Genomic DNA, 14,276 nt, shown 5'->3' with positions numbered 1-14,276 from the left:
GAGAAGTTAAGTAACATGTCTAAGATCATTCAGTTACTAAGTAGGAATCAGAATTTTAAAATCTTGCTCTGTTTAATTTATTTCAGAAACACACATACATAGGTTTTTTTAAACAATATATAATATATTATTTAATTTATTTTATTTTATTTATTTTTTTGAGACAAGAGTCTTACTCTGTCACCCTGGGTAGAGTGCCATGGTATCATATCTTGTAGCAACCTCAGACTCTTGGGCTTGACAATCCTCTTACCTCAGTCCCCTAAGTAGCTGGAACTACAGGCATGTGCCACTATGCCTGGTTAGTTTTTTTGTTTTTAGTAGAGATGGGGTCTTATGGTCTTATTCTTGCTCAGGCTGGTCTGAAATTCCCAAGCTCAAGCAATCCACCTGCCTCAACCTCCCAGAGTTCTAGAATTATAGACATGAGCCATCGCCCCCAGCCACAATATATTATTTTATTATTTATTTATTTATTTTTTGGTAGAGACAGAGTCTCACTTTATGGCTCTCGGTAGAGTGCCGTGGCCTCACACAGCTCACAGCAACCTCTTAACTCCTGGGCTTAAGCGATTCTCTTGCCTCAGCCTCCCGAGTAGCTGGGACTATAGGCACCTGCCACAACGCCCGGCTATTTTTTGGTTGCAGTTTGGCCGGGGCCGGGTTTGAACCCGCCACCCTCGGTATATGGGGCCGGCGCCTTACCAACTGAGCCACAGGCGCCTCCCCCACAATATATTATTTTAGACAGATTGTTTTTCTCCAGTTTTATTATCTGTCTTTACATGCATTTTCTTTTTTTTTTTTTTTGGTTTTTGGCCGGGGCTGGGTTTGAACCTGCCACCTCTGGCATATGGGACCAGCGCCCTACTCCTTGAGCCACAGGCGCCGCCCTTTACATGCATTTTCAATCTCAGTCTCTTTGCCATCATTTGATCCTTTTTGAATTATCTGGCACTTTTTTTTTTTTTTTTGAGACAGTCTCACTTTGTCACCCTTGGTAGAGTGCCGTGGTGCCACAGCTCATAGCAACCTCCAACTCGTGGGCACAAGTGATTCTCTTGCCTCAGTCTCCCAAGTAGCTGGGACTACAGGTGCCAGCCACAAAGTCCAGCTATTTTTAGAGATGGGATCTTACTCTTGCTCAGGCTGGTCTTGAACCTCTGAGCTCAGGGCAGTCCATCTGCCCCGGCCTCCCAGGATAGAGCACTTTTTGAATATGTACATGTTCTTTCACCAGAAGTTTTATTCCAAGCAAAAAGTATTCTTTTATATAACTTAAGATCATTTGGGCTTTTCATTTCTTAGGGTTAGTATTTGTGATCTTTATGCTATATTCACTTGGTAGATTTTTTTTTTTTGAGACAGAGCCTTAAGCTGTCCTCTTGGGTAGAGTGCTGTGGCATCACAGCTCATAGCAACCTCCAACTCCTGGGCTCAAGCGATTCTCCTGCCACCGCCTCCCAAGTAGTTGGGGCTATAGGCACCCGCCACAATGCACGTCTATTTTTTTGTTGTTGTTGTTGCAGCCGTCATTGTTTGGCAGTCACGGGCTGGATTCCAACCCATTAGCTCAGGTGTATGTGGCTGGCGCCTTAGCTGCTTGAGCCACAGGTGCCGAGCCTGGATTTTTTTTTTATTGACACATAATTTATCATTTATTTTCAAGCCTGTTTTATTTTATTTTTTTAATGAAAACAATATAATGAACACCCACTTATCTATCACCTAGATTTAACAGTTATTAACATTCTGTAAAATTTGCCACATTTCTTTTTTTCATGTTTTCTTTTGCTGATATATTTTAATGTAAATGAAGACATGATATGTTACCTCTATTTCTGTGTACATCTCCAAAAAGAATTTTTTTTTTTTGAGACAGAGTCTCACTACGTTACCCTCCATAGACTGCTGTAACGTCACAGCTCACAGCAACCTAAAACTCTTGGGCTTAAGTGATTCTCTTGCCTCAACCTCCCACGTAGCTGGGACTACAGGTGCCCACTGCAATGCCCAGCTATTTTTTCTTGTAGTTGTCATTGTTGTTTGCTAGTCTCGGGCTGTGTTCGAACCTGCCAGCCTTGGTATATGTGGCCGGGGCCCTAGGTGCTGAGCTACAGGCACCAAGCCCCCAAAATAAATCTTATATAATCTTAATGTCATTTTTGTTGTTGTTGTTGAGACAGAGTCTTAGTATATCACCCTCAGTAGAGTGCTGTGGCGTCACAGCTCACAGCAACCTTAAACTCTTGGGCTTAAGCGATTTTCATGCCTCAGCCTCCCAATAGCTGGACCATAGGCACCCGCCACAATGCCCGGCTACTTAATGTCATTATTATACTTAACAAGATTAACAGTAATTTTCTACTGTTGTTTAGTAGCAGTGCTTATTAAAATTTCCCCATGGACAGGTGAGGTGGCTCACACCTGTAATCCTAAGCACTCTGGAAGGCTGAGGTAGGTGGATTGTTTGAGCTTGGGAGTTCGAGACCATCCTGGGCAAGAGTGAGACCTTGTCTCTACTAAGAATAGGTGAGCTAGCCAAGTGTAGTGGCACCCTCTGTAGTCCCAGCTACTCGAGAGACTGAGGGAAGAGGATTGCTGGAGCCCAAGAGTTTGAGAATACTGTGAGCTATGATACCATGGCAATCCCCATGTGACAATCCCCAATTGTGGTTTTTTTTTTTTGAGACAGAGTCTCACTGTGTCACCCTTGGTAGAGTGCTGGGGCATCACAGCTCACAGCAACCTCAAACTCTTTGGCTTAAGAGATTCTCTTGCTTCAGCCTCTCAAGTAGCTGGGACTATAGGTGCCTGCCACAACGCCCGGCTATTTTTTTGTGGTAGTTGTCATCGTTGTTTAGCAGGCCTGGGGTGGGTTTGAACCTGCCAGCCCGGGTGTATGTGGCTGGCACCCTAACCACTGAGCTACGGGTGCCAAGCCTCCCCAATTGTTTTTTATAGCTGATTTGTTCAAATCAGGATCCACCCAAATATTATTATTTTATTTAGTTATTTTAATTCTCCTTCAGAGTCAGAATTGGAACACAGCACTGTGTACTCCAAAGCCTTTCCTTTTCTTTCACTGGAAAGAAAAAAAAACTTAGTAACAATCAGAACTTTCTAATAATAGACCAGGCTGATTTAGTGAGCTCTTTGCTACTGGTGGTGTTTTAGTAGGCTGAGCTAACTCTGACCTCCATAGTGTCCAGTCCAGTGGACACTACCATACTTTGTGATATTTGATAGTCAGGTGTTGTGGCGTGTGTCTATAGTCCCAGCTACTTGGGAGGCTTAGGCAGGAAGATTGCTTGAGCCCAAGGGTTTGAGGTTGCTGTGAGCTACACACTAGCCTGGGGCAACAGAGTGAGACTGTCTCAAATACACACATACAGACAAAACCCCCTCACCCCACCAAAAAACCCCCCCAAAACAAAAAAACCCAAAACACCCAAAACTTTGTGGTATTTGATGTTTGGTCTTTCCACCTGTGGTTTGTGTAGCATTCTTTTTCTTGGCTTTTTTTTTTTTTCTTTGTTTTATTCTTACTTTATTCCTTTTTGGTTTCATTTTTATATTCTTTCTTTTTTTTTTTTTTTAAGTTTCTTTTTTTTTTTTTTTATTGTTGGGGATTCATTGAGGGTACAATAAGCCAGGTTACACTGATTGCAATTGTTAGGTAAAGTCCCTCTTGCAATCATGTCTTGCCCCCATAAAGTGTGACACACACCAAGGCCCCACCCCTCTCCCTCCTTCCCTCTTTCTGCTTCCCCCCCCATAACCATAATTGTCATTAATTGTCCTCATATCAAAATTGAGTACATAGGATTCATGCTTCTCCATTCTTGTTATATTCTTTCTTTTTTAGTCCTGTGTATGGTGCTATTTCCTTGGCCTCTTACCTGCTTTCACGTAAGGATATAGAGAAGGTGCCTGCTTTGCTGACATGATCTTATTATCTGAAAACCCCAAAGATTCTGCCAAGAGACTCCTGGAATTGGTAAATAAATTCAGCAAAGTCTTAGGTTACAAATCAATGTACACTAATTGGTGGCTTTTCTTTTTATTTTTTTTTTTATAATTGGTGGCTTTTCTATATGCCAACATCAGTCAAGCTGAGACTCAAAGACTCAAAACCTTTCACAATATTTTCAATATTTCTTCGCAACAAAGAAAATATCTAGGAATATATTTAAGAAGGTGAAAGACCTCTAGGGGAGAACTGCAACACTGAGGAAGGAAATTATAGAGGGTGTAAATAAACAAATGGAAATGCATGTCATGCTCATGGGCTGGCAGAATCAACATTGTTAAAATGTCTGTACTACCCAAAGTGATTTACAATGCAGTCAATCATCATTAAAATACCAACGGCATGGTGGTGCCTGTGGTTCAGTGGATAGGGCACCGGACCCATATACCGAGGGTGGCGGGTTTAAACCCAGCCCCAGCCAAACTGCAACAACAACAACAACAAAATACCAACGGCATATTTTGTAGATCTAGGTAAAATAATTCTGTGCTTGAAACAGAACCAGGAAAGACTCCATATAGCCAAAACAATCTTAAGCAAAAAGAATAAATTGGGAGGCATCAATTTATCAGACTACAAGGCTTTAATAACCAAAACAGCATGGTACTGGCACAAGAACAGAGATGTAGACCAATGGATCAGAATAGAGAACCTGAATGTAAAACAATCCTCATATTGCCATCTGATCTTTGACAAAGCAGACAAAAACATACGCTGGGGAAAAGAATCCCTATTCAGTAATGGTGCTGGAAAAATTGGATAGCCACAAGTAGAAGACTGAGACAAGATCTGTATGTCTCATCACTCAACAACAATTAGTTCACAATGGATAACAGACTTAAACCTAAAACTATAAGAATTGTATAAGAAAATGTTGGAAAAACATTGGCCTAGACGAAGAATTTATGAAGAAGACCCCAAAGGCAATCATAGCAACAACAAAAATAAGTACATGGGACCTGATAAAATTAAAAAGCTGCTTCACAGCCAAGGGAACAATCAATAGAACAAATAGACAACCTGCAGAATGGGAGGAAGTATTTGTATGCTATATAACCAATAGACGGCTGATAACCAGATCTATAGAGAACTCAAGCAAATCAAGAAGACATCAAACAACCCCATTGAAAAATAGGCAAAATAGCCGGGCGTTGTGGCGGGCGCCTGTAGTCCCAGCTACTCGGGAGGCTGAGGCAAGAGAATCGCTTAAGCCCAGGAGTTGGAGGTTGCTGTGAGCTGTGTGAGGCCACGGCACTCTACCGAGGGCCATAAAGTGAGACTCTGTCTCTACAAAAAAAAAAAAAAAAGAAAAATAGGCAAAAGACATTAACAGAACTTTTCAAAAGAAGATAGACTAATTGTCAACAAACATTAAAAAATGCTCAGTGTCTCTAATAATCAGGGAAATGCAAATCAAAACAGTAATGATACATCATCTAACTCCAGTGAGAATGGATTTTATCGAAAAGTCCCAAAACAGGCCAGATGTGGTAGCTCACACGTATAATCCTAGCATTCCAGGAGGCCAAGGCAGGTAGATCTCTTGATCTCAGGAGTTCAAGACCAACCTGACCAAGAATGAAGCCCTGTATCTACTAAAGTAGGAAAATTAGCTGGGCATTGTGGTGGGCAACTGTAGTCCCAGCTATTTGGGAGGCTAAGGATCATTTGAGGATCCTTAAATGATCATTTGAGCCTAGGAGTTTGGGGTTGCTGTGAGCTATGACAACATGGCACTCTACCTAGGGTGACAGAGTGAGACTCTGTTTAAAAAAAAAAAAAATAAAAAAAGTCCCTAAACAACAAATGCTGGCATCAATGTGGAGAGATGGGAATACTTATATAATGTTGGTGGGACTGTGACCTAGTACAACCTCTTTGGAAGTAATTTGGAGATAACCACAGAAAACTAAAAGTAGACCTACTATTTGATGTAGCAGTCTCACTACTGGGTATTTACTCAAAGGAAAAAAAGACACTTTATAAAAAAGACATCGGCACTTGAATGTTTATAGCAGCACAATTCACAATTGCAAAGATGTCCAAACAACCTAAGTGCCCATTAATACATGAGTGGATTGGCTCAGCGCCTGTGGCTCAAGTGGCTAAGGCGCCAGCCACATACACCTGAGCTGGTGGGTTCAAATCCAGCCCGGGCCTGCCAAACAACAATGATGGCTGCAACCAAAAAATTGCTGGACATTGTGGTGGGTGCCTGTAGTCCCAGCTACTTGGGAGGCAGAGGCAGGAGAATCGCTCCAGCCCAGGAGTTTGAGGTTGCTGTGAGCTGTGACGTCATGGTATTCTATCCAGGGTGATAGATTGAGGCTCTGTCTCAAAAAACAAAAAAAAAAAATACATGAGTGGATTAATAAAATGTGGTATATGTATACCTAATGTCTCTTGTATTATCCTTGATGGAACTGGAGACCATTCTTCTAAGTGAAGTATCCTAAGAATGGAAAAACAAACACCACATGTACTCACTATTAAATTGGAACTAATTGACAAACACTTATGTGCACATATGGAAATAACACTTATTGGAAATCAAGCAGGTGGTGGGGTGAGGGGATGAGTAAATTCATACTTAATGGGTACAGTGCATATTACCTGGGTGACAGGTACACTTACATAACTTTGATTCAAACTGAACAAAAGTAATTTGTGTAACCAAAACCCCTGTACTGTTTCTGAAATTAAAAGAAGAAAAAAAAGAGTTGGGGCTTTGATACATAGCAGGAACTCAGTATTACCTATTATTCATACTCTCTAGTTTGGGAAATTCTATAGTAAATGCTAGTGACTCTCAAGTGTACATCTATAGTCTAGTTCTCCTGAGCTCCAGTGTGGTGTCTCCAACTACCTTCTGGACTTTTTTTTTTTTTTTTGAGACAGAGTCTCAGTCTGGCGTCCTGACTAGAGTGCAATCTCAAGTTCTTGGGCTCAAGCAATCCTTTTGCCTCAGTTTTTCTATATTTAATAGAGGTGGGGTCTTGCGATTGCTAAGGCTGGTCTCAAACTCCTGAGGTCAAGCTATCCACCCAGACTGCTAGGATTATAGGCGTGAGCCACTGTGCCCGGCCTGGACATCTAGGCACCTCAAGAGTCACTAAGAGCAGAGAAGAATTTGCATTGCCTTACAAATCATTTCTTTTTTTTTTTTTTTTTGTAGAGACAGAGTTTCACTTTATGGCCCTCGGTAGAGTGCCGTGGCCTCACACAGCTCACAGCAACCTCCAACTCCTGGGCTTAAGCGATTCTCTTGCCTCAGCCTCCCAAGTAGCTGGGACTACAGGCGCCCACCACAGCGCCCGGCTATTTTTTTTTGTTGCAGTTCAGCCAGGGCCGGGTTTGAACCCGCCACCCTCGGTATATGGGGCCGGCGCCTTACCGACTGAGCCACAGGTGCCGCCCTACAAATCATTTCTTTTTCTTTTTTTTTTTTTTTTCAAGATGGAGCAATCCTTTATTTTTACATACTTTGATAAAGAAGTTTTCAGTAAACAGTCTTTCCAGTGGAGAATGAAAATCAGCTTCAAGCCATCAGCTGCTGCTCTCTGTTCAGGATCTAGGCTCCTCCTGGCCCAAGTGGTGAGGTGGAGGGGTATATTTCCCTTCCTTTATTAGCTTATCCCGCTATTTCTGGATGGCTTTAAAGTGTTGAATCGTTTTCACCCGAGTTATACATTCTATGAAATCATCAAATTCTATCTTGTACTCTTTCTCTGCCCGGATAGTACCAATTCCATGTGCACATTCTATCCATTCTTTTTCTTTCTTTTTTTTTTTTTGTAGAGACAGAGTCTCACTGTACCGCTCTCAGGTAGAGTGCCGTGGCGTCACACAGCTCACAGCAACCTCTAACTCTTGGGCTTACGCGATTCTCTTGCCTCACCCTCCCGAGCAGCTGGGACTACAGGCGTCCGCCACAATGCCCAGCTATTTTTTTTTTTTTGTTGTTGCAGTTTGGCCGGGGCTGGGTTTGAACCCATCACCCTCGGCATATGGGGCTGGCACCCTACTCACTGAGCCACAGGCGCCGCCCTATCCATTCTTTTTCAAAAGCATGGCATTGAGCAGGATTCCTGTAGGGTTGTTCAGCACTTTGGATTGTCAACCTGCGATCTAAATTAAGGCCCAGCCTTTTCTGTACATCAAAGAGAGGCATGGCTCACGATGCAGCGCCCTTGTCTGTTCTTAGTTGGCCGCAGCTTCAAGATCTACAAATCATTTCTTTTAGTTGAATGCCTAGTTATTCTCCCATGCACCTAAACCAGAAACATGAGAGGGATTCTAGTTAAACTTGGAGTACCTCTTAAACCTCTTAAATTCATTTGATCACCTTTTAAAAAATGGTTTACTTTTGGGTGGTGCCTGTGGCTCAAAGGAGTAGGGTGCTGGCCCCATATACCAGAGGTGGTGGGTTCAAACCCAGCCCCGGCCCAAAACTGCAAAGGAAAAAAAAAAGGCTTGCTTCTGCCAGGGATAGTAGTATAGTCCTGTAGTGCCAGTTACTCAGGAGGCTGAGGCAGGAAGATCCCTTGAGCCTTGGAGGTTGGGGCTGTGGTGTGCTATGATCATGCCTGTAAAATAGCCACTGCAGTCGAGTTTGGGCGACATAAGACCTCATCTCTAAAAAAATTAAATCATTTGTCTCCTTCCCACTTCTTTGTCCTCACTGCCAGTACCTTAATTAAGCCCTCTTTCTAATCTGTCATTAGCAATGGTCTTATTGTACTATACTATATTTATTGGCCTACATGTGTCTTTCTGGGAGACTGAGCTCCTTGAAGGGTGTTTTATTCCATTTTGAACATCCTCCTACTGGAGAGGCAGTATTAACATGGTGATTAAGGGTACAGGCTCTGGTTTTGAATTCTGTCTAGCTCTACTACTTCTTGGTTATAAGACTGGGCAAATTAGGCTCAGCACCCATAGCACAGTGGTTACAGCGCCAGCCATATAGACCAAAGGTGGAGGGTTCAAACATGGCCTGGGCCAGTTGAACAATGACAACTGCAACAAAAAATAGCCGGGTGTTGTGGCGGGCGCCTGTAGTCCCAGCTACTTGGGAGGCTGAGGCAAGAGAATTACTTAAGCCCAAGAGTTTGAGGTTGCTGTGAGCTATGACACCACAGCACTCTACCACGGGTGACATAGTGAGACTCTGACTCAAAAAAAAAAAAAAAAAGAAAAGAAAAAGATTGGGCAAGTTAGGTAAGTCCTTCATGCCTTTGTTCACACTTTTGTAAAATGGAAATAATGGTATTTATTTTATAGGACTGTTATGAATATTAAATGTGCTTGGGAAAGTGTCGGGATTATAGGAAATGCTGGTAAATATTATAGCACCCGTCATAATGCCTTGCACCTAGTGGGGACCCAGTTAATATTTGAGTCAGTTAATAGAGGAGATTCCTGAATTGGATAAAAGTTTAAACTCTAAATACTGTTATAACTTTCAACCTAAGTTTCTGTTTTATGTCATGGCTCAGGGCCTGGTGGATTGTAGTTACACAGCAAATATGATGCTTATCCAGAAGAACTAATACACTTTTAAGAACTGGGTTTTGATCTGTCTGGCACTAATATATGCCATTGTGTATATTCGTGGCTACTTAAATAGGGGATGCTAGTTTTTATGCTAGATTGACTTTGGTTTGAATGGAAACTGCAACTCATTATTTCACAACAGGATGGCAAGCTCAGCAGTATTGCTTTTATTTTTAATTAGGCAGTCATCCTGAAATGTGTCTGTATTTGCTGTGTTGGTCCATGGAAGGATAGCAGCTGAGCAGACCTGTTGTGTAGGTTTGCCATGTGTTTAGTCTTAACTGTCAGTTAATGTACTTGTTAATATTCCTATTCTGGAAAATGAATGGCTGTTTTTCTGGGTTACATATCATAACGAATCTGTATTTCATTTTGGATTATTATTATTATTTTTTTTGGCTAGGGCCAGGTTTGAAACCGCTACCTCCAGTATATGGGGCCGGCGCCCTACTCCTTGAGCCATAGGCACCACCCTTATTTTGGATTTGTTAGGGATGTTACATGATTATATAAATAAAACAAAATATGATTAGGATATTAGCATATTATTGCATTTTTTTTTTTTTTGAGACAGTCTCACTCTGTTGCCCTGGGATTGAGTGCCATGGTATCATCATAGCTTACAGTAACCTCAGCCTCCTGGGTCCAAGTGATTCTCCTGTCTTTTTTTTTTTTTTTTTTAACAATATTCAAGTTTATTAAACAAATTAACAAATTAGAAAAAAGTATTATAAAATGTTTAACTTTCATCAGCTTCAAGATTTATATTGCTCCCAAATTGTGCATATAACTGAACTTTCAAATCTGCTAAAACCCACTGAATTGATTCCACTCTGGATTCTAAGGCATCAATTTCTTCTTGCAAATTTTTCTTTGCTTCTTCTAACATTTCTTGTGTTTCTTCTTGAGAATGGCTAATGAAAACATCGCCAATTTGATAAGGTATCATTAAACAGTCCTCATCTGCGAGCATGATATCATCACAAGCATCTTCTAAATTTTGGAGCTGTTTCTTTTTTATTTCTATTTCTTCCTTCAGCTCTGTGATTCTACTTGTATTCCATGCAAATTTGTTTATCTTTTGTTGATCTTCGAAAGTAACGTTGACATCTTCTGCAGCTGCCTTCTTCATGGTGGCCGCCATCTTCGATTCTCCTGTTTTATGCTCCCTGGTATCTGGGACTATGGCGCCTGCCATAACGCTGGGCTAGTTTTTCTATTTTTAGTAGAAACAGGGTCTCACTTTTGCTTAGACTAGTCTGGAACTCCTGAGCTCAATTGATACACTCAGCTTGGCCTCCCCGAGTGCTAGGATTACAGGCGTGAGCCACCCACTTATGTTTACATTCTTTTTTTAATCTTTATACCTGGGGCAGACAAGTCCACTGAATTCTCAGAAATCCTTTTTACTGACTTTGTGGGATTTCATTGCCAACTTTGTACACACATGATTCCGTATTTGGATGGATTTTGAAGAGTTTTTTTTTTTTTTTTTTTAATTTGATTCAGAGTCTTTTTATGTTGCCCTTAGTAGAGTGCCGTGACATCATTGCTCACAGCAACCTCAGCCTCTTGGGCTTAAGTGATTGTCTTGCCTCAGCCTCCCAAGTAGCTGGTACTATAGACGCCTGCCTCAACGCCCAGATATTTTTTTTGTTGGAGTTGTCATTGTTGTTTAGCAGGTCGAGGCCGGGTTTGAACCCACCAGCCCTGGTGTATGTGGCCGGTGCCCTAATCACTGAGCTATGGGTGTTTGTTTGCTGGTTAGCACTTTGGCATATTTTACTACCTGTTGGTTAATGGCTTTTCAGTGCATTGCACATTTTTTGTTTATGCTATTGTGAAGTTTTACTACTTTGTTTCTGTGAAATGAAGGGGTAAGAAATAACAGATACTGTTCCTTAGAATGGCAAAGAAGGAATAATTGGCATTTGGAATACTTGGCATCCATTCTTTAGGAAGTCTGTCAGGGGTGTCCAACCTGGGGTTCACGGGCTACATGTTGATTTTTTGAGGATTATTTTGCTTATTGTGATGTTTGATGTCATGAAAATTATGCATGAACTTTTTTTTGTTAATTAGCTTTTGTTTGTGCGCGCGCGCGTGTGTGTGTGTGTGTGTGTGTGTGTGTGTGTTTGGAGACAGAGTCTCAAGCTATCGCCCTGGGTAGAGTGCCATGGCGTCACAGTTCACAGCAACCTCAAACTCTTGGGCTTAAGCGATTCTCTTGCCTCAGCCTCCCAAGTAGCTGGGACTATAGATACCCAACACATCGCCCCGCTATTTTTTTGCACTTTGGCCGGGGCTGGATTCAAACCCGCCACTCTCGGTATATGGGGCCGGTGCCCTACTCACTGAGCCACAGGCGCTGCCCAACACCCAGCTATTTTTTTCTATTGCAGTAGTCATTGTTGTTTAGCAGGCCCAGGCCAGGTTCAAACCAGCCAGCCTCAGTGCATGTGGCCAGTGTACTACCCACTGAGCTACAGGTGCCACCCAGTATTTGTGTTGTTTTTTTGAGACAGAGCCTCAAGCTGTTGTCCTGGGCAGAGTCACAGCTCACAGCAACCTCAAACTCCTGGGCTCAAGCAATTCTCCTGTCTCTGCCTCCCAAGTAGCTGGGACTACAGGCACCCACCACAACGTCCGACTATTTTTTGGTTGCAGCCATCATTGTTGTTTGGCGGGCCTAGGCTAAATTCGAACCCACCAGCTCAGATGTAGGTGAATGGCACCTTAGCCACTTGAGCCACAGGCGCCAAGCCAGTATTTGTGTTTTTAATGTATGGCCCAAGACAGCTCTTCTTCCAATGTGTGGAAGAGAAAAAAAAAAAGGTTGTGGACACCTCTGGTTTAAATCAATGCTAATTTCTTTCTCTTTTTTTTTCCTTTTGTCTATAGAATGTAATTGAATGAATGCTTTTGCCTCAGAGGCTGTGGAGCTATAGTCTGTACACATTTTAGTCTCCATGTCCAAGGAGGGTGGGGAATAGTAATAGCTTTATGTAGCTAACCTGCAAATCATTTTTCACAGAAATTTAACTGTGTTTCTGGAGAAGACATATCATAATGGGATGTGTTTTCATTTGAAACTGCTGAATTTGAATCCTGAGCATGTCATTAGTTTTTTGTGTTTAGAGATGTCATAATCTCTTGATATCTTATTTTTCCTTTTTATTTTATGTTATGTTATTTTTTCATTATTATTATTTTTTTTTGTAGAGACAGAGTCTCACTGTACTGCCCTCGGGTAGAGTGCCATGATGTCACATGGCTCACAGCAACCTCTAACTCTTGGGCTTACGTGATTCTCTTGCCTCAGCCTCCCAAGCAGCTGGGACTACAGGTGCCCGCCACACGCCCGGCTACTTTTTTGTTGCAATTTGGCCAGGGCTGGGTTTGAACCTGCCACCTTCGGCATATGGGGCCGGCGCCCTACTCACTGAGCCACAGGCGCTGTCCTATGTTATGTTATTTTATTTATTTAGTTAAAAAATTTTTTTTTTTTGAGACAGAGTCTCATTGTGTCACCCTCGGGAGAGTGCTGTGGTGTCACAGCTCACAGCAACCTCAAACTTGGGCTTAAGCAGTTCTCTTGCCTCAGCCATCCAAGTAGCTAGGTTCAAACCTGTCAGCCCCGGTGTATGTGGCCGGCGCCCTACCCACTGAACTACGGGTGCCTATTTCTTCCTCTTTAAATGGGAGATGATAATACATACTTTGCAAGAGTTGTTACAAAGATTTAGAAATCACATACTAAACACTTGGTAGAATGCATGGCCCATGGTTAATAGTAGCTTCAGTTATTATTCCTGGAAGCATTTTAAATACAAGTGTGGTTTAATGGAGAGTCCCAAAAGTTTCCTTGATTCTCTGGAAAATGATTTGTGGAATTCCTACTTAGGAAAAATAAAATATATAATATTGAGTATAGGGTATTTAGTTCACTATTTCTTTTTACTCATTTCATTTTAATTCTCTTCTTTTAAATTATTTCTACTTTAATGCACAAAATGTTTCTATTTTTGTTTTGTTTGTTTAGAATATAAAAATGTGAGTTTATTTTATATTAGAGAAAGGGAAGAGCGTGGGGGAAGAGATGAAAAAGAGAGAAGAGAACAGAGAGCAGGGAGTGAGAGAATGGAAGATGGTGGGGGAGAGAAAAGGTGGGAGAGAATGGCCTGGCATCCCAAAGAAAGAAAAAAAGAAAGAATGCCAGCCTGTTTTTATTGGTTTGATTTTAAAAATTACAATAATAATATTTCACAAAGCAGGGCTTACCAGCTTTCGCCAGCCCCTATGTTCTCTTACTCAATGTAGGTACACCTAACATTTTCCTATATTTCCTCCCATTTTCTGCCTTGAATATTTATTTTTCATCTCCAAATGGGAACTTCAGACTCCAGGCTTTCTGTATTCAGAATACAGTAATTATAACACTAATTTTTTTTAATTGTTACCTTTCAAATTACTTTCTCCGATCAAAGCTTTTAATTGGGGTGGCCCACGAGGCTCAGTGAGTAGGGCGCCGACCCCATGTACCGAGGGTGGCAGGTTCGAACTTGGCCCTGGCCAAACTGCAACAAAAAGATAGCCGGGCCTGTGGCAGGTGCCTGTAGTCCCAGCTACTTGGGAGGCTGAGGCAAGAGACTCCCCTAAGCCTAAGAGCTGAAGGTTGCTGTGAGCT

General features: G+C 41.9%; 2 protein-coding genes and 1 pseudogene across 4 annotated transcripts in view; 1 reads left to right on the top strand and 2 right to left on the bottom strand.

Moving 5' to 3' along the window:
• TESK2 (testis associated actin remodelling kinase 2) overlaps positions 1–14,276 on the top strand; it is a 176,508-nt gene that overhangs the window by 25,580 nt on the left and 136,652 nt on the right. The window contains exon 2 of one of the 3 annotated variants that reach the window (XM_053575300.1): positions 7,490–7,627. The exons of 1 other annotated variant lie outside the window; for it this stretch is intronic. The gene's annotated coding sequence lies outside the window, so the exon portion shown is untranslated. Of the gene's footprint in view, positions 1–3,868; positions 4,001–7,489; positions 7,628–14,276 lie in introns of all 3 variants that reach the window. One more of the 3 variants, XM_053575301.1, reaches the window with a different exon arrangement.
• LOC128574595 (NADH dehydrogenase [ubiquinone] iron-sulfur protein 5-like) lies at positions 7,598–8,204 on the bottom strand (annotated as a pseudogene).
• Positions 10,277–10,733, bottom strand: LOC128574591 (prefoldin subunit 4-like). The gene has a single exon (XM_053575332.1). The coding sequence runs from the start codon at positions 10,731–10,733 to the stop codon at positions 10,329–10,331; it is 405 nt and encodes a 134-aa protein (XP_053431307.1). The 3' UTR covers positions 10,277–10,328.

This window comes from Nycticebus coucang, chromosome 22 (genome assembly GCF_027406575.1).
Source record: "Nycticebus coucang isolate mNycCou1 chromosome 22, mNycCou1.pri, whole genome shotgun sequence".
NCBI classification, from domain to species: domain Eukaryota; kingdom Metazoa; phylum Chordata; class Mammalia; order Primates; family Lorisidae; genus Nycticebus; species Nycticebus coucang.
Note: the sequence above shows the minus strand (reverse complement) of the source record. Positions and strands in the feature narration are given on the sequence as shown.